The sequence below is a fragment of the Symsagittifera roscoffensis genome, chromosome 3 (assembly GCF_963678635.1).
Source record: "Symsagittifera roscoffensis chromosome 3, txSymRosc1.1, whole genome shotgun sequence".
Lineage (NCBI taxonomy): Eukaryota > Metazoa > Xenacoelomorpha > Acoela > Convolutidae > Symsagittifera > Symsagittifera roscoffensis.
The window spans coordinates 12933315-12953862 of NC_087064.1; the positions used below are offsets into that span (position 1 = coordinate 12933315).

The 20548-nt window shown below is 34.3% G+C and overlaps 1 protein-coding gene across 1 annotated transcript; it reads left to right on the top strand.

The window, feature by feature from the left end:
• The first annotated feature begins 4818 nt into the window (after positions 1-4818).
• On the top strand, positions 4819-14348 carry LOC134842698 (uncharacterized). Its single transcript, XM_063859153.1, has 4 exons — positions 4819-5040; positions 7869-7964; positions 8728-9430; positions 13877-14348. Exons 1-4 carry the CDS (start codon positions 5020-5022, stop codon positions 14209-14211), a joined length of 1155 nt encoding a protein of 384 aa, XP_063715223.1. The 5' UTR covers positions 4819-5019; the 3' UTR covers positions 14212-14348.
• Positions 14349-20548: the final 6200 nt, after the last annotated feature.

The following is a 20548-nucleotide window of genomic DNA, read 5'->3' on the forward strand; positions in this document are numbered from 1 at the left end:
TCAATTTTTTTGAAGTTTTCGAATATTCTCGAAAACTACCCTGCCATGTTTGAGACTTTGGATTAATTTCAAAGAAAGGGTTGTGGTAGGCTTATTTGCTTATGTGACTACTCGCATTTTTTTTGAACACCAAAAGTTTTGGCCTTCGGAAAACTCAAAATTTTGATTTTTAGACGTTTTTTTTTTTAGTTTTTGGCATTTCTCGAGAACTACCCTCCCAAATCTGACATTTTGGGCTCAAACGAAATTACAGGTTGAGTAAATCCCGTCTGCATAAGTGGCTACGACCCAATTTTTCACACAAAAAGCTATGGTTCTCGGAAATGTCAAAGTTTTGATAAGTTGACCGTTTTTTTTTAGTTTTCTCGCTAATTATCTTGCCAAATCTGATATCATAGGTTTACTCGATAAAAGCATAGGTTGTTGAAAGCCTACCTCTATATATGACTGTGCACAACCTGTTAAAAAAATTATGACCTGTTAAAAAATCACACAAAACGAAGTTTTGAAACTTTGACAGTTTGTTGCAAACTTTTGGGCTTTACGCGAAAGTTATGGTGCCTATTCTCAGTTGAGAACAATCGAGAAACCCGATTTTGGTAATCTTCTATGCTAAGCGGCCACAAGATCTTCTTTGCAGGAAAATTTCATGGATTGCGGAAACATTTTTGGCCGTTTTGTAGAAGTTTTTTTACCGTTTATTGAAAATTTTTTGAATTTTCTTAACATTTGCCTAATCAAATTTAAGATGAAAAATTTAATTGACCGAACCGGTTGTGATAATGGTTCCTGCAGAAGCGACGGCTCCTTAATTTTCTGTAAGAGAAAAATTGTTTTCTTCGAAAAATTGTATGTTTCAAAATTGTTTACTCTTCTCACGTATTTTAGTTGAGAATTTTTGTTCACAGGTTTTGAGCTAAGTCGAATTTTTGAAATCAAATTTAGCGTGCTGTATCAGTATAGCAAATTCAAGCAATATAAAAAACATACCTCCAGCTCTAAATTACAAACAACGATGGTCCCAGCTTAAGCTCGATGTATGTGTTTTGTATTGGTTGAGTTTGCTATACTGATACGGCAAAAGTTTTAAATAATGAAAAAAAAAACTAGGTGAACCAGAACTATCGTAGATATGATTAAAAACAACTAGGGGTCCAGCTGGACATACTATAGTTCTGGTTCACCTAGTTTTTTTCAACATTCAAAATTTTTTGACTTATGTTTTTGTTTTTGTTGCATGGCAAGTGGTGTGAAGCTCCGCTGTGTCTGAATTTTAAATTGGCAAAATTTTTGTGACCGAATAGTCTGCACGCGCAGTTGAAATAGTAGTGGAAAAATTTTGGTAAAATTCTTTTGTTTGACCCAATACACTAGAGCGGCTCGCAGTTTTGTCATACCTTCGAACCTGTAAGTTTTTTGGAAATTTCAAAGCCTACAAGCTGCTCGAGTTGCTATTTAGTTGCACTCGTGTTGAAATCAGTGTTAGATTGCGACGCAATTTCTATAATTTTTTTCTATCGACATCTGGAAGTTGTTTTCTCAGATTTACAGAAATTGAGATATAAATTGGTTGCTTCGATTGATTGGTTGGGACCTGATTTAGTAAACATGTAATGAACTAAGCATTTGTGTGAAACTGAAAAACTTTCATTGTAAGTGCAAGCAAGTTAAGCAAATTTCGTAATTTTTTTAAAATTTTAAACGATGAATGGTGTTGAATTTTAATTTAATCTGATATCTGATCCGTTTTGCACACGCGAGTTATTAAGGGTAGTTTTTTAAGATCAGTACGCTTTACCAAAAAAAAGTCTTAGCAAATCCCATCTCAGGGTTATGTGCAAAAGTTTGTCCAAAAACACGTAATGAGGAAAAGGTTGCAATCGACTTGTTTTTCTCTCAATGTTAATTCAGGAAAGGTAAATAAGTTTTATTTGTGAGCAGCATTTCCTTTGTGCGAAAACATGAGCGAAAGTTTCTCTGATAGATTGATTTTCTCTTCATCGAAACTGAATGCTTATTCTGCAATCAGCAAATAATTTGAGTTTAAAAAAGGTTACTACACTAGCCATCAGCTTAGTGTGTTATTACGAATCGTTTCTTTTTTTAACCTAACTCGCAAATAAAAGTATTCTTTAAAAATGTTCACTTAATTGGAAATTTCACTGTAGCAATCGAAACTGCATAGTATCTGTTCTCTGTTTTGTTTGTGGCTAGTGTTTAGCACCTATTAAGTTTCCGTGGCTAAGTGGTTAGTTGCGAGACTCTTAATCTACAGGTCGCTGGTTCGAACCTTATAATTCGAGGCTTATTTCTAATTTTTTTGAGTGCATTTTATTGAGCTGCTTTTTGTCCTTTGCTCGGTAGTGCTTGCGAAGCGAAGCTTCGACTGTGTTAAAAATGTTTGAGTATCGAAATTTGTTAGGTTTATGCGGATTATTTTCATGTGCTCAAAAATTACATTCAATGGAGGTCAAATTATCTACCACGAACTCAAATTGCTTATTGAGGTATGAATGTTTGTCGTTAAACATCAATCTAATGAGCGTAGTGTCATAATTCGTTCGAATCAACTCAAACCGTAAACAAAACCGCTCATTTGATGGAAATTTTGCTATAATCAGAGTTTAATATCATCACAATGGCAGTTTAATATCATCTGTTCTCTGCTCAAAGATGACTAGTTTTTGATTATTTCAAAGTGACCTTGTCGCAGGCACAAGCACATGAGACTCCTAATGTTAAGATAGAAAATCGAATAGCCTACTTAGCCTTTGTTTTTTTTTACATTTGATGGTATTTTTGCTGCATAGCGTTGGCAATTTATCAGCACCTATAGGTGCTTAATTGGAGGCTAGTTTTAGGCTAATAGTTTCTTAAATAGCATAAATGGGAAGATGTGAGACTAAAAATTTCATTGTATAGATTCTAACTTGAAGAGTGCAAGCGTTTTATTTACCGGATTGTTTTTTTATTTATCACTTTCTTGCATACTTGCAAATGGCAGCTTCGCCTATGTTTTATTGTTTTTTTTCTATTAAGAACACGAGCTAACGAGCATAATGTTGCATTAGGAATCAAGTTTTTCTAACCGAAAGTGCAATAAAAAGTGCTTATTTGGTGACACTTTTGGTAAACTTTCAAGAACTGGCAATGTCATTGTATATGTAGCTAGTGTTAGTGTGTTAAACACTTTAAATTGAAGTTCTTTCCAAGTGTGTTGAATACTTTAAATTGAAGTTCTTTCCATTACCTGAAATGCGAAGAAAATACGGTTTAAGTTAGGCTTTGTTTTCTAAATTTTAGGCGGCTCGAAGGAAACTTTATAGCAGTCTTAATGCCAACTTTCAGCGAAAACCGGAAACAGTCGCAAATCGGAGAATATTTAACTGGCAGTTTTTCTAATATTGATCGATCTTCAGACAAAAGGCTTTAAATTGTCAAAATTTATGCTCAGCATGTAGTTAATTGCATTGTCTATCACACTGAAAAAGGAAAATTTGAAAATCAAACAGGGCATTGTCAAAAAATTTAAACTTCCTGTTGAAATATCGAAAAATTTGGTTTCTACCAAACAATGCAGCAGAATATTTGTTTTCCGAGATTGTCATTTCATTAATCAAGCGTCCTGTTTTACGGCTTTATAATATCAAATTTTCCTTTTTTTTAGTCAGCTTATTAATATACGTAACGAGAAAATTGATTTCATTTCGAATAGTTTGTCTATGACACCCTGTAGTTGTGCTTTGAAAATATTTTAAAAAAATTTCGTTCGCAAGGATATTTCGTTTTCCTCAACTTGATAAGATGTTATCGAAACTTTCTGCAAAAAAAATGATAGATGGTTGTAGCCTTCCCACAGATGATTCCCGTCAGAACTATTATCACAATGCAATTTTTTAAAGAATTTGTTTCAACTTCTTAATTCTGCTGTGCATCAGGCGATATGAAGTAAGAGTTTCTCGCGATATTTACAGTTTTTTTTCTTGCCGACAATGGGACAACTTTTTTGAAACTTTGTTGCAGGTCAGAGAGAGCATTACTGAAAATATTTTTATTATGACATACATTTCAACCCTTTATCTGTAATTTTTTTTTGTTAACTATGTTTCCGTGGAGACAATAAAACCCTAACACTAATGGCACTAATGGGAAGACTTGAGACTAAAAATTTCATTGTCATAGGTTCTACTTTGATGAATGGAAGCGTTATATTTATCGGATTGTTTTATTTATTTATCATTTTCTCTTATATTTGCAAATTGCAGCTTCGCTTCTGTTATATTGTTTTTTTTTCTATTAAGCGCGCGAGCTAGCGAGCATAGTGTTGCATTAGATTTTTTCTTGTCGACACTGGGGCAAATTTTAAGAAACTATTTGTTGCAGGTCAAAGCATAAAAATGTTTTAATAATGACATAAATTTCAATCCTTTTTATGTAATTTATTCCGAACACTAGATCTAAGTCGAAATTCTCAAAACTCATCCGTTAAGATTTTCCAAGAGAATTGTTTCTTTCATAATCCAATCGACGTTTAGGAACAATATTTGCAATCCGTGTAAATGAACTTTCGACTGAAATCGTTGTAATGATGTAAGCCCAAGAAAAAGTCAAATGCCCAGAAAATTATTTGTTTGTTGAATCGGGCAAGCATCTAGCGAACGGATATCAGGCGATCCTTTGGCGAGATCCTTGACATTTATGAAAGTTAGAACACGAATTAAGCCGAGTCATGTTGCAACATGGAATTTCTTTACTTTCATAGGCAAATGTTGACTAATTAATGGTAATATTTATAGTAAATCCTTGCCAATTGACGAAATTTGTTACGAGGATAGATTCTCTGGCGAACTCATAATAAATATCTGGCGAAATAACGGAATTAAACAAAAAAGAGCTTTTATACTGACGTCAGCAATGCAAATTATGGCTCATTTCATTTGTGATTCTAAAGATAGACTGTTTCGGCTCCCTCATTTGAATAGTTTTTTGCTGATTAAATTTTTGAGAGATCTCTGAAATATGGAACCTCTCGCTGTAATTGTAAGTGAATCTTTTTTATTTTGCATTTTGAACCTGGGCAATTAGAATTAGCTGCAAGTAGTCGTCATTCGTTTTGAATCCTGTTTTCTGATAAACATAGTTTGGCGTTGCCGCAATGTATCAAAACTTCAATAATTCTGACTTGTGGGGACTTGAGATTTTACCCATAATTTCTCCATCTTGAGCCAAAATTAGTATTGCAGAAGATGGCCAGTCAATGAGCAGAGTATGGTCAAAAAGTAGAAAAGGCCTGAAAGCTTAAAAACAGACACATACTGATTATGGGGGTTGATCGATCAAACATTTTATAGAATTATTAATACTACCAAGGAAACGAAAAAATTATCCATTGTTTGAGTAGTTGCAGCAGGTTTTTTTCTGTTGAATGCTTCCGCTTGCGATTAGCAAGCGCTACCAAACTGGAATATAGACTTTTTTCGGGTTAACAACTTGTTTAACAGAATCACTTGTATCTTGGTTCATACAGAATTTAAACTTCTATACGTTTCCGGCCACCTTAGACTGTAGGTAACGAATATGCTTGGGGCGGCAAAGATCCTGGGTTTGAATCTGATCGTTTGTTTTTCAAACGGGAAATATTCTGTTTCAAATAAAATTGTCTGCCGATTATTTGTCTGCTTATATGTTGTCGGCTTAGTTGACACATCTTAAAACAGTTTTTTTTTACTGCGTGCATTTTTTAAGTTTACTTTTAGTGTTTATTTTACTCCCATAATTTTCAACTTTACTTAATTTACTTCGTATTTCTTTCGAAATAGTCTGTGAGGTAATAATTGAACCCTATTTCCTTTTTTAATCATTTTCTCAAAAACTGCCCCTCTCAAACTTGAGTTTTCAGTTTCAATGGGTAGATTGATTTCTAAAAACTCTCTTCATGAGCGGCTACGTTCAAATTTTTTGACTCATGATTTTCCATAGATTTATGGCCCTCGGAATAATCAAATTTTGATTTTCGATCGTTTTGTGAATCTTTTTGACTTTTCTCGAAAACTAACTTCTCAAGTCTGATATTGTGGAATTAATGGAGACAAGGGGTAGTTAGAATCCCCTGCATTAGCGGCACTTCACTAAGCTTTTTTATGCAAAAAGTTATTTCCCTCGTAAAATTCAAATTTTGATTTTTGACAGTTTTTCAAACTTTTTGAAAATTCTCAAAAACTACCTGGCCTGCCTAGCCGTATTTGAGATTTTGTATTCAATTCAAAAAACGGATTGTGGGAAGCTCATTCATTTACGTGACTACTCCCAAATTTTTGTGAAATGTTCAAATTTTGATTTTTGATTGTTTTGTGAATTTTTTTGACTTTTCTCGAAAACTAACTTCTCAAGTCTGATATTATGGAATTAATGGAGACAAGGGGTAGTTAGAATCCCCTGCATTAGCAGGCACTTCACAAAGCTTTTTTATGCAAAAAGTTATTACCCTCGTAAAATTCAAATTTTGATTTTTGACAGTTTTTCAACTTTTTTGAAAATTCTCAAAAACTACCTGGCCTGTCTAGCCGTATATGAGATTTTGGATTCAATTCGAAGAACGGGTTGTGGGAAGCTCATTTAATTTTTTGACTACTCCCAAATTTTTGTGACACGACAAGGTCAAAATTTTGATTTTTGACCGCTTTTAAGAAAAGTTTTTGAAATTTCTCGAGAACTGCCCTGCCAAATCTGAAAGTTTTGGGTTCAAGCGAAACTACCTTTTGAGTGAATCTGTTCTGCATAAATGGCTATGCCCTATGTTCTCACACAAAAAAGCTATCATTCTTGGAAATGTGAAATGATTGGTTTGTTGACCGTTTTTTGGACTTTTCTCGCTAACTATTCTGCCTGATCTGATATCATAAGTTTAATCGAAACAACAGATTGTTAATTACCTACATTGCTAACTGGCTATGCCCAGTTAGTTTCAGGAAATTTTATGGCCTTCAAGCAAGTTGAAGTTTTGAAACTTTGACAAATTTTTGGAAATTTTTCACTCTACGCGAAAACTACGGTGCCAATTCTCAGATTTTGTTCAATCGAGAAATTCGGTTTTGGGAATCTTCTTCGCTTAAACGGCTACAACTTGCTTTTAGCAGAAAAAAAATATGAGTGTTAGAAATCGTTTTGACCGTTTTTCAGAAATTTTGACCGTTTTTTTTTTGAACTTTTTTATTTTCTTATAGCTTAGCAATCAAATCTAAGATGAAAAGTTCAATCGAAAGAAGCGGTTGCGATACAGGTTTCTGCAGAAGGGGCGAATCCTTAGTTCGTTGTAAGAGAATTGTTATCTCCTTCGGTAAATTGATTATCTCAACTTTTTTACTCTTCTTACTTAATTTAGTAGAGAACCAACTAAGGTTTTGGGCAAGGTTCAATTTTTGAAAGTTCAATTTTCGTACGCCATCAGTATAGCAAGTTCATTCAATATCAAACATGTATATCCAATTTTAACTGGGCCACTAGTTCTTTTTTTTATCGAGAAATCCGAAAATTAAAGTTCATCTAGTTTTTTTCAACAATTATTTTTTCCGCTCCGCCTTGCCTCTGTGTTAGAAAATATTGCTCAAATTACTCAGATAATTTACATCTTGACGTTTTTTTTGATAATTTTGTTAATTATTATACTTGTTTTACCGAGTAAGAGCGAGTACATCCTTAGGGTAAATCCTTATCAATCAAAAAGATTATCAATCTCTTCGTCCGTTGAAAATATTACGCGAACGCGAGAGATGAAAAACGCTAATTCTCCATTACAAACCTCTGCAAGTACGACTAAATACGATTAGATATAGATATTTTGCGTTTACAAAAGTTTGATGTGTGTTTAGTTTTTGCTGTGTTCTCTCTTTGGATCATTTATCGCTGTTGAGAATCAAAGTGATCCTTCAAATCCTCCCTTCCAAGATGATGCTGCCTGCGAAACTGTAGGTTTATCTATTTAATGTTCTAACCACGTCACCTAAGTGACAGAAAAGAGTTATGAATCAGCTAGCGTTTTTTTCGCCCGCTTTTGGCTACCTCAGAGGATGCTCGAATGAAGTCAAATTTCTATCATAATATAACTTTTTTTGCCGTAATTCGGATTCCCAAAATTAGTCGCAGTTTCAAAAAAACTGGTCCAAATTTTTCTGTTTTTCTGACCCCCTGACTACGATCCAAAGGGTCCGTTTGGTCTTATTTTAGGACATCCATTTTTGGCTGACCAACCGTACAATTTTCTAAAAGCGCCAATATAAACTAATTTTGAGAGGAAGCGCCAAAAAACTCAATTTTTTAGGCAAAAATTTCCAAAAAGTGCCTAAAAAGGCTTTTTTAGCCTGTTTTTTCATAAATTCGACTGCAGCACAGAAAATTTGACAAAAAAGGTTCTTTATATTGTTTTTGAAAGCTGAGAAAAACAATTTGGTCGACCTAAAACAAAAAGTCGACAAATTTTTGATTTTTTTTAAAAATCAATCCACTTTTGAAAAACCTTGTTTGTTTGATAATATTTGGTACGCTAATGTTTGGTATGTTTATAGCACGTAAAAGCACAAACGCAAATTCAGTCACATTTTTGAATTGTTAAATTTTGCTGAATGACCGTGCACAATTTGAAACTTTTCGAAGAAAAAAGTGGAAAAACTTTCGAAAACACACGTAAAAAAAATGAAACTGTTTCCTACATACGTTGCGCTTATTGCACAGGCTTCTAAGATGGAACCCGCTGCTGTGGATTGCACAGCTGCAGATTGCATAAACGGTTTCTGTGTTCTACGGCACGACGGCTCTGCAACCTGTGAATGCTACGATTCCTGGACCGGGCCCTATTGCACTTTCTGGTGTCCGTGCTTGGACTTCGACTGTAACAACGGGACTTGTGTCTGGGACAACACTGACCAAGAAACCAGATGCGAATGCGACTTGGGTTTCTCTGGAAAGTACTGTGACAAGTCATCGGGATGCAATTTTGACACCTGCAATCACGGAGTCTGTAAACTTAATGGCGAAGAAATGACTAGCTGCAGTTGTGAGTCAGGATGGGCTGGGGAGTTTTGTGACACGTCAGCTCTTTGCTCTGTCCTGGATTGTGAAAATGGCTACTGTTTGTGGGATGAAGATGATGTAGCTTTCACAAAATGCCAATGTGATCGCGGGTATTATGGAATACGATGCGAACTAAATAATATGACAGAGGTTATTTTCCAAAGACGTGCTAAATATGACGTAGATTTCACTGATCAGTTATTCGTGGCATATGAGAAAGGATTCGGAGACGTAAATGATGAAAAAGGTGGCGATTTCTGGTTGGGCCTGGCGAAGTTGAATCAACTCACTACCAGCGGAAATTGGAATTTGAAGGTCATGTTCACAGATTTCGATGGCAATGAGTGGTGGTCTCAGTATTCAAGTAAGAATCGCATTGTGCCATTTTTGAATTCTGATTTGGGCTAAATGTTTTTCACATGGTGTCCAGAGTTGTTAGAAAGTGGGGATATTGTAAAGAGACGAACAAATAAACGGCGGAAATTGATTCGCAACCAGCTATAAAATTGGATATTTTGTCATTTGGAATTATAGACACAGGAGGGCCATTTTTCAATTGCAGAAAAGCTAAAAATTCCATTTATTTGGCGTGTTATCCGTCCGTTAGAACTTTTTTTTTGACAGCCATGTTTGGCCTAACAATCATCAAAAGCATCTAGTGGCTATCATATTTACTCATGTTTTTGATAAACAACGTATTCCAAAAGACCCAGTTGGTCTGGCCGGCGCAACGTCCGATAAGTTTCCGAAGTCTAAGTTTCAAAAATGAACTCTGGCGCATAAACATTTCGAAATGCAGGTTTAAGGAGTTGCACGTTAGCACAGGAAACAAAATGTCATGTGAGTTAGTCTTAAAAAAATAGAAAAAAAAACCCTCAATTGCACAAGAAATAACAAGGCGATGTTCAAATTATGATGTACATTTTCGAACCTCAAAATCGGAAAATCTCTTTTCATGTTTTTTGTACCACTTTTTGTATGAAAGACGACTAAAACTTAAAAAATTACACTTAATACACATAAGAAACACAAAAAGTGTTACCGAAAAAAGTTCTTTTATTGTTTTATTTTTTAGTTGTTATCTTTTAGATTATTTAATCTTTTAATCAGGTGGGACAAGTCTGGTATCAAATTAAAACCAAATAATTCGTAAACCGTATTCCCAACAAAAAAATTCAAATACCTGTGTTGTGAAAAATGTCTGATTTTATCGATTTTTAGACAGAAGACAGCTTGAATAGAGATTAAGTTCTCTTAATGCTACTCTCCTAATACCACGAAGAAATTTCAAACTAATTAGAAATTTAACGCAACTTAAGCTAATGTTCTAAACTACAATGGCTTTTCTGCTTAATTTTCACCTAAATCAATCATGCATTCAAAAAATGCAACAGTAAATTTACACAGAACAACTATTTGAAAAATGAACCCGCACTGTCGAATGCATAAAGCGTTGATAAAAAAATTCCTTTGCCAGACACACTATTAATTTAGGGGCAAACTTTTTTCATCAAGCTATTTATGGTACAATTTTTGTTAGATTTTTGTTTTCATTGTGGTCTTAAGCTTTTTAGTGAAACTATAATAAATTGTAACCACATATAGTTGGTTGTAGTTTTCGCTGAATATCTTTTCAAATCGATTATAATAGATAAAACTCTCCTTGTCTACAAATAAATTCATCACAGCAAAAAAAAACTTTTGTAAATGATTACAATTTTGGTATGTACGAAAACTCAACAACGTAAATGTAAATTGAAGCAGAAATCTAAAAAATATATTGTATTAAAATATATTGACAATAAATACATTTAAATAATTTATTTTCCAGTTGCAATATTTGAATTGCAAAGCAGGTTTCCAATATAACTCGGCTACTAATTGAAGTTCTTGGCTTAACTTGGCTAATTGACAATTGGCTCGGCTAGCTTCACTTGAATGGATTAATCGTGCATCGCTTGCATTCTGATTGGCCACGATCGTTTTCAAATCAGAGAAAAAGGATAAAAGTCGATTCGTAACAACCTAAGAGACTGTAATAGGCTATTATTACACGCGAATGAACTTGATGAACTCATTTCTGTTCTAATTATTGATAGGCCACGATTGTTTTGAAGGCGCAAACTGAATAATAAGCCAAACTAGAGTCTAATACACGCATATAAACTTGTTTTACACCTGTGAAAACCTCGGATCAACATTGTGAAGTTATGGTCATACACAAGTTCTGTTCTATTGATTAAAAAAGCTGAAGTTTGGTAAAGTTACGTTTTGAAAAGCACTGATCACGAATTTGATACGCAATATAGCATTAATAATTTATCAATGAAACAGAATTGACTAAGACTATAGCTTCAAGAACATCTCGTTTTGACTACTTTGCACTGTGAAATTTCGTTTTCTCGATAATTATGGCCCCTCACAAGAAACGCGACGTGGCTTTGCATTATTCCAAAGCTCTTACTGGACCTGATTTGTTATGGGAATGCAAGAAACGTGGGTTCAAACGGAAGCAGACCAAGAACAACGGCTATGAAAATCTCTTCGGCCACGTTCTGCAAAAACATAAGAATTATCAAGAAGAAATGAATAGAACAAACCCTGCTGTAAAGTTTGAGGAATCCGAACACTCAAAAATGTCTACGGATGGCCGGAATGGTTGAAAATGAATGGCCAACCGTTCAACCCTATGGAAAATGAGCTAAACAAAAAGCATACAAAGCTTACTCCTATTTCTGTTTATGAGGTATTTCCAGTTGTTGACGGAGAAGGTTGAACGAACAGTCGAGGAGTCTTGCCCTCAAAAGTTTGGGTTAGTCATTGACGGATGGGGTAAAGGAGGAACCGGTACCCATTTTAGCGCAGTGTTTGCCGCCTTTCAAACCAATGACCTCAAACCGCAAACCTTGCTAATAGCATTTTTAGCTCTTTTTGATGAAACTGAGTTTTTTGCGTCCAGTCAAGTGGAATTTTTTGATTTCACTCTCGTTGTGTTCAACCGAACATTGAGCGATGTTTTATTCATCACGGGAGACAACTGTACTACCAACCTGAAAATTGCGAAACTGATCAATGTGCCAATTATCGGGTGTGCCATTCACAGATTCATTCTGGCAGTTCTTAAGTACTGAAACCTAACTCTGATCTCATAGAAAAAGTCAACAACTTGATGAAAAAAGCTAGCACTCTAAAGCGGAGAGGGTACCTGCGTGTATTGACTGATCTCTGCCCAGTAACTCGAAATTTCACTCTTTGGTCATCTACGTACATGATGTTTCAGCGGTTGTTTGATTTGAAAGACTTCTTCATCCCGCTTGATAGAGAATTGACTCCCTATTTTTTGTCTCCAAACGATCTCGTTTTACTGGAAGAATTGCGGAACCCCCTAACCAAGTTGCAGTCAATCACTAAAAAACTTCACGAAGATCAATGAGTTTTCAGGACTTGAAAATTTTTTAGAAAGGAACATTGGGACACTGACTCATTATCCAGATTTCGAAAATGAAGTCTTCAATACTATCGAGGGCGTTTCTTTATCACCAGAGCAAAACAAAGCATTGGAGAAACTAATGGATACCGTTTTGGTAGATGGAACTGCGAGTGAAAATGAAGAAATTTGCTGCGACTATGCTGAAAGTATAAGAAAAGGAAAGAAAAGCGAAAAAAATGTGAATCTGGAGTGGATTTCAGCTACTTCAATTATGCCGGAGCGGTTGTTCAGCAGAGTTGATATATATACTGAATTGAAGTATAGCTAATAAACAGAATATACTGAGAACACAACGTTATAACAGCAATAAACCCTTAAATGAATTTTTTCAACATCTTCTGATGTAATCTGCTATGCTCATGTAGTCTGCTGCCAAAATAGTCTATGCTACATTCAGGTCTGAGGTACATGCAGGTAGAATGCTCATTCACGTGAGAGTTGGATGCAGGTAGGATGTCTGTTCTGTTGAGAGGCCGGTCAAGTTACGATGACTCTTCAGCGGAGAAGTTGCTGCAGGTACGATGACCTTTCAGTTGAAAGATGAATACAGATGAAAAGCTACAAATTAAGAGGTCAAAACGGGTACCGGATGTCTTGCGACTGGGAATTTGGGCTGAATAATAAATATTTTGGCATTTTTTCTGTATTTGATTTTTTTCGGCCTCTAAAAGTCGTATATTACTCGGCCTGAAATCCCTTCGGCTAAACATTCGGTACCCTGTCTACGGTAGAGGGTAGAGGTTAACTCATGATAGCAATTGATATCTGTGGACATCCTGCATGGTTCTTGGAAATACTGCATTAATTACTTTACAGAATAGTAACAATTCAAAATTCATTTTGAATCGATTATAATCGAAATATTAAGAAATCTACATAAAAAACCAGAAAAATTAGCATAAAATTGATTATCAACCATTTTGTTAAATCGTGTCAACTCTCCGTTTTTTTTTATTTTTAAAATTTTCTTCAGCTTTTTTTCTGTTCTCAAAATAGTGTAATTGGCACTTTCTGTGCTTTTTGCTCAGAGCCGGTTATTCTTGTTCAAGTAGTCGAATGATTGCTTGGGCACATGCATGCTAGTTCGAACTTTTTCAATTGACTTCAAAGGTTTTCATAACAGAAAGTTCCGTGATGTTTTCGATCCAACTTTTTTTTTCGCACGCAAGCGTGAAAAAAAAATAAAAAACAATTTTTTAGACATAAAATTTTCATCAAAACCCATTCAAGGAACTTTTTGTTTAGAAAAAAGGTCGCAAAACGAAGTTTGTTCTATCTATATGAGTGATCAATTAAATATTTTAAATAAACTTCTTTCAGGCTTCAAGATCCTAGCTGGACCGGCGTATACATTGACATATACAGGCTGGGTCGACGGAAACTATGACAGTGATTACGGAACCGACAAAGGTCTGGACTATCAGCGGGATAATCCATTCTCCACAGCAGATAAAGATCAAAGCGGTAATTCGTGCGCAGAACATTATGGCGGTGGATGGTGGTTTGATTATTGTGATTGGTTGAACCTCAATAACGCAGAAGCCTTATCTCCTACATTTAGCCATTTGTACATGAGCTATAACATTCACCTGAATGGTTCTTGGAAATCATTCGGCGTTCGCTCAAGTGAGATGCGCATGTTGAAAATTGACTGAGCGAAAGCTATTTGCTGACTGATCAATCCCAGCCGTGGCAATTCACTGGAACCTTGTTTTGTGAAAAAAAAACATGTGAATCATTTAGCAGTTTGGTTTCACTTTGCTGCGGATGGCAAACTTTCAATTCAAATCATGTAGAAATTTATTAATTTGGAAGCATATTCTTAATTAAGATAAGTTTTTGTGCTGATCCAATTTAACGAAGAATAGTGCAAGGTTTTTATAGAAAATTAGCTCATCATAATGAGTCCAAACAGTGTATATGCTGAACAAGCCGAGCACTGGATAAGTCGTAATGGATTTTCTAAAATTATTTCAGTATGTCAGTATTTGGAATGTCAAAATTTCAGTAAAACTTTCGTGGAAAAGCGTAAAAAATAATTTTTCTCCGTGTACCGTGTTTACAGAGTTTACAGTGTTTCTCGAATAATTTTGAGCGGATTGAGCCAAAAATTTACGGAAACCAATTTTTTTTCCAAACAAAAAATTTACTTCACATTTGAAAGATTTGCTGATCATTTTTGGCCGGTGTTGGAATGGTAATCAGCGTCAGAATTTAGTTGCTAATCTCAGTCTTCTTATCAAGTTTAACATTCTCAAAGCTACCTTCAATTCGTTTCTCTTAAAAAATAATTTCATTATTTTTCTGTGAGCACCAGAAAAAAACGCTAGTTGATCCTTGGAATGTTTGTTGCTGCACAACTATTTTCACCATGAAAACTATGCAGATCGAGTAAAAAAACATGAATTCAGTTTTGATAGAAAATCGTAGAACAATGATATCTTGGCTTTCCTTGTGTTTCCGGCACATTTAGTCTGCTGGTAACCAATACGCCTGGGCGTAAATGTCCTGTGTTCAAAACTAACCAGGAGCACTTTTTTTCAAACCGGAGTTACCAAACAAACTTTTGGCCCATTTTTTATCAGCTTATGTTTTGTTGGCTTAGTTGCCACATCTTAGAATGTTTCTTTTCGTTCTACGCAGTTTTCTATCAAGTTGCTTCTAGTGTTCTCATTTCTACAATTTTTATTTTTTCTGACCTTGTTGAATACGCATATTTTGCTTTTTTTGTTTGTTCTTGCCTAAAAACTTCGGTCTAAATGTTTTCGTCTCGTTTTGATTGGCAGTTTACAGTTCAAACGAACAGACTTTATAGTTCAAAGTTTTTGTTTGACGTTTTTTGAAGTTTGTCGATTCCGTTAACAATCTATAATTGTTTTTGGTTTTTTTAGCCGCTGTCATTTGTGTTTTTGGATGTGTTTGCAAATGAAAACATTCTTCCGGGTCATCTTTTGAAATTTTTCAGTTAAGTTTTTCAATTTTTTGTGGATTTTGTGGCTGTCGGCTGCCACTTTTCAATGATGAAATTATTTGGTATCACCAGCGGCGTGAAGCTCCGCTTTGCCTCTGTTAAAATTTACCACACACAGTTTTTGTATTTCAAATTTGTTTTTAAAAGTAAAAACCGAGTGTTTTTAAACCTATTTTTTCTGGAATTTTTAGTAAAATTCCAAGAAAAGGTTTATTTTTGTGATAAATTTTTGTTCAAAACTTCAATCAGTAATTTTGAGAAACAATTTTCATCTTAGAGCTTGACGTTCTGTTCCAATCCTTTAGACTTTTTCAATTTAGTACCATATAAATGGTAAAGAGCGGAAGTCAACAATTAAAAAACAAATTGTTGGAAAGATTTTCAGACAGACCTTTTTATGTGAGAGTTTTTGTTTGCCAGGAAAGAATTTCAGATATCTTTGGCAATTTATGCTTATTGAAAAACTGGTCACCAAAATTTTTGACCAAGTCAATATATCGAACAAAAATTCTCAGTTTTTCAATTTTTTAACAATAAGGCGCCCTACAGAGTTGAAGCAAATGCAGTTGTGATTCAATCAATAACAAAAAAATCCAATAGCTTTTCTTGGTTCGGAGAAAAATCATCATGAATTTTTAGTTTTTTCAAGTTCTTTTCAGAGGAAAATGTTATGATTTTTTTGTTGTGATTTTGAATTTGTAAAACTGATGAAAACTTTTTACTGATATGTCATTGACAACCTTTGTAATGGGTTCCAATTTACCTTTTCACTCCTCAAGTCCCCTCAGTTGCAAAAAAAAAAACATTTTTATTGAAAGAAAAATTCGGAAATCTAAAGCTAACGTTGTCGGAGCCCTCTGTGCTACTTGCAGAACAACCTGCTATTCTTGTCACGAAATTGAATTCATTTTAAGTTTTTTATGCGCGTTTGTCACGCTCGATTCAAACGAGCATTCGTTTTAAAAACCAAAGATAATTGCTCTTAACAATAGTTTAAAATGTCTGTTTCGAAATGTGGATCAACTGTACAATCTCTCCCTCCCCCCCCCCCTAAATGACCTACTTCAGCATGTATTAGTTCTGAAAAATAATTTTGTATAAAATATGCCTATTTCACCCAAACGCGCAAATAAAAAAGTTTTTTTTTTGCTTTTCAATGCGAGATTGCATTTGTATGCTGTTAATTAACATTTTTAATTCAATTTTAATTCAATTTTTTCTTCATTTTTAATTCATTTTTAATTCATTTTAATTCAATTTTTTAGTAACACGGTTAAATTATAACAATTTTAGGCTGTTTTCAAATTTAGTTTATGAAAAATCGATATTTTTTCCTCCCGATTTGGGGGGAGGATTTGTACGGTTGATCCTGAATTGTTTTTATCGAGTTCCGGTCTTCGCAAAATCTGTAGTGGCTGCAAGCGTAACAAGCATACATATTTCGCACTTTCCTCGAAAGTCGGAACAATAAATTCTAAATTTGACTTTCTGTTTTTCTTGTGCGGAAAACAAGTGGTCATAAATTGCTCTCTAATATCTAACACTATACAATTACAGTGTATTTGAATGAAGTCGCGCTATGCTCCGGTCAACCTGGTCAAATAGATTTACCACAAAAAAGTTTTTTTGTTGTCTTTCAGCTATAAGATAAGCACGGTATTTATAAACTTAAGTCGAAATGACAGAAAACTTTCGATTCTGTTCTTCCAAAATATAAATAAATGCTTGTAAACTGGGAAAACTTACCTCAAAATGTTCAGAAATGAATTAGTAACGCTATTGGAGATACGGGTTTTGCAGTTTTTCAGCAAAAATTGATTATATCTTCTGATCGTAGAAGAATAGCAGAACACGGGTCAAAGTTGTGTCTAAACTCACGTCGCTAATCGAGTGAGTGAGAAGGTGCTAGGGAGTTTAGCGGTCTTGTTTTTTAGCAGACTGCTCTTTTAGCAGACTCAGAACAATTAGCAAGTCAGAAAGCTAATTTCAAAGGTGCATTGGCAATTAGCGGTCGCTTTTTCCACTGCAATTTCATTCGGGACTTCATTTTGCCGCTAATTCACAAGACTATTGAAGTTTTTGAAGTTGATAGTTTCAAAAACTTCAATAATCGTGAGATAATTGTCCTAATTGGGGAATCTTGGTCCAAGGCTGAGCGTCTTTTTTTGAATCTGTCAATGAATCATGCATCTCGTTATTCTGTTAGTCTGCTAAAAGACTTATTTTTCACTTTTAATGCTAAAAGATTGGTCTGCTAAACGATTGGTACCCGAGTGAGAACTATTCTCAAGTGACAGCCTGAACAAATGGTAAACGACCTATTACCTTTTCTGACGGCTACATGCTCAATTGAAACATTGCAGTCGCTTGAAAAAAAAAGCCTAACTCTGTCGCTAGTATAAAATTTGTTTTCTCAAATTTGAAGCTTCAAATGACGTACAAGTCGTTGAACAGCCGATAAGTTACGAACAAAAAATAATTTTTTTGCAACTAAGTGAATTCAAAAACAAACAAGATAGTTTGTATTTCAGGGTGAAGCCTTGATTGTTCCGACTCCACTTTAAAGCCAACTTTAAAATTAAAAAACAAATTTGGTTGAAAAATGACGAAATATTCGAGAAAAATTAGAAGATAGTTTTTTTTCTTTTTTAAATTTATCCCCCACACGCTGATGTAACATAAAAAGGGATGTATTGAGCGTCTTTTATGCTAAAATTACGACCACATGAGTCGCCTAAATCCCATTTGGATCGCATTAACCCAGTGCTTAAGAGTGTTATTAGACCGCAATTTATTACGCATTAGTTATCCAAAATTGACCAAATTAGAAGTTTTCAAACACAACAAATTTTATAAAAAATGATCACGAGTGAAATATATTTGTGAAAAAGTAAACAAACAAATATCTTTCTTATAGTAAAAAAAAGTTCTGCCAAATTTTTTAAATCGAAATGACGAAAACTGACAGAATAAAAAAGCCACCCCAAGCATAAATACTCCGCATATTCTTCGAAATCCGGAATAACAAGACTGCTTGTACAGTGCCGAGACTTGATTGTTGTGAATGCTTTTCAAGAGCTATAAAAATATGTTCCCTTACGAAAATCATGAACTCGTTTAAAAATGATTTAAAAAAAAAACAAAAAATATATATTTTTTTGAGATTGATTTTTGAAAATCAACCCGCCAGATGTTTGATAAAGCCCAAAACGCTTAAAGTCCATTTAGCAAAGTTTTATAAAGACCAGATATTATGTCTCAATTCAACTTGGAACGATTTCTAAGAAGGATTAAATCTCCTTCAATCTCCTGTACAATCCCCCCCCCCCACCTAAATGACCTACCGTAGAGTGCCCTCCCCCCAGCATGTATTAGTTCTGAAAAATAATTCTGTATAAAAGATGCTTTTTTTAGTAACACGGTTAAAATATAACAATTCTAGGCTGTATTCAAATTTAGTTTATGAAAAATTGCTATTTTTTCCTCCCGATTTGGGGGGGGGGGGGGAGATTTTGTACGGTTGATCCTGAATTGTTTTTACCGAGTTCCGGTCTTCTCAAAATCTGTAGTGGCTGTAAGAGTAACAAGCATACATATTTCGCACTTTCCTCGAAAGTTGGAACGATAAATTCTAATTTTGACTTTCTGTTTTTCTTGTGCGGAAAACAAGTGGTCATAAATTGCTCTCTAAGATTCAACACTATACAATTACCATGTGTTTGAATGAAGTCGCGCTATGCTCCGGTACAACCTGGTCAAATGGATATTCCACAAAAATCTTTTTGTTGTCTATCAGCTATAAGATAAACACGGTATTTAAAAAATTTAAATCGAAATGACAGAAAACTTTCGATTCTGTTTTGTTAAAAAATTGATCAGTAGAGAATTATCGTTTTGAATTTTAGCTGAAGATAACAATAATTTTCGAAAAATGTTTTTAATAGTCTGCAGAAAACATCCACTACCAGCAGAAACATTACGTCGCTTTCTTCGCCAGTCTAAACAACATTATATGATAATTTGAAGCTAAACTATATGTCACAAGCAAATAAACACACAAGTCTAGTATTTAATTGTTTTTGATTTTATTAAAAGTATAGTTTTATTTTAATTGGTTTTTGATTTATTTTCTACAAGCAAATTGAACATCAATTATAAGAGCTTGGAATTTAACTTCTAACAATAATTTTACTTAGGATTCTAGACCTGTTTTTCCTCAATTCATTACGGTATGCATGAAGCTTGCAACGTATGCATCAACCCAAAAAATAGTTATGCCTTAGCAGTTTCTGTTTCTATATTGAAGGGCCTTTTTGTTTATTAGTTTTTCCTAAATAATGAAATTTGGAGAATTAAAGCATTCTTAAAACTGATTCAAGGACCTGCTTCTAAAAAGCCTTAATCAAATATAAATTTATCTAGTTTTGAGTTTCTTGAAATAATCTATACAAATACAATAATTAAACCCAGCGGTGTAAAGAGTGGAGCGCATTCGTACGACTGTAAAATTAACGCAAACTAGATAAATTTATATTTGATTAAGGATTTTTTACGTGGAAAAGCGTAGAAAATAACTTTTCTCCGTGTTCCGTGTTTACAGAGTTTACAGTGTTTCTCGAATAATTTTGAGCGGATTGAGATCCTTGGAAAGTTTGTTGCTGCACAACTATTTTCACCATGAAAACTTTGCAGATCGAGTAAAAAAACATGAATTCAGTTTTGATAGAAAATTTGTAGAACAATGATATCTTGGCTTTCCTCGTGTTTCCGGTACATTTAGTCTGCTGGTAACCAATACGCATTTCTATCATTTCTTCAATTCTCATCTCAATTCTCATTTCTACAATTTTCATTTTTTCTGACCTTGTTAAATACGCATATTTTGCTTTATTTGTTTGTTCTTGCCTAAAAACTTCGGTCTAAATGTTTTCGTCTCGTTTTGATTGGCAGTTTATAGTTCAAACGAACAGAATCTATAGTTCAAAGTTTTTGTTTGACGTTTTTTGAAGCTTTGTCGATTC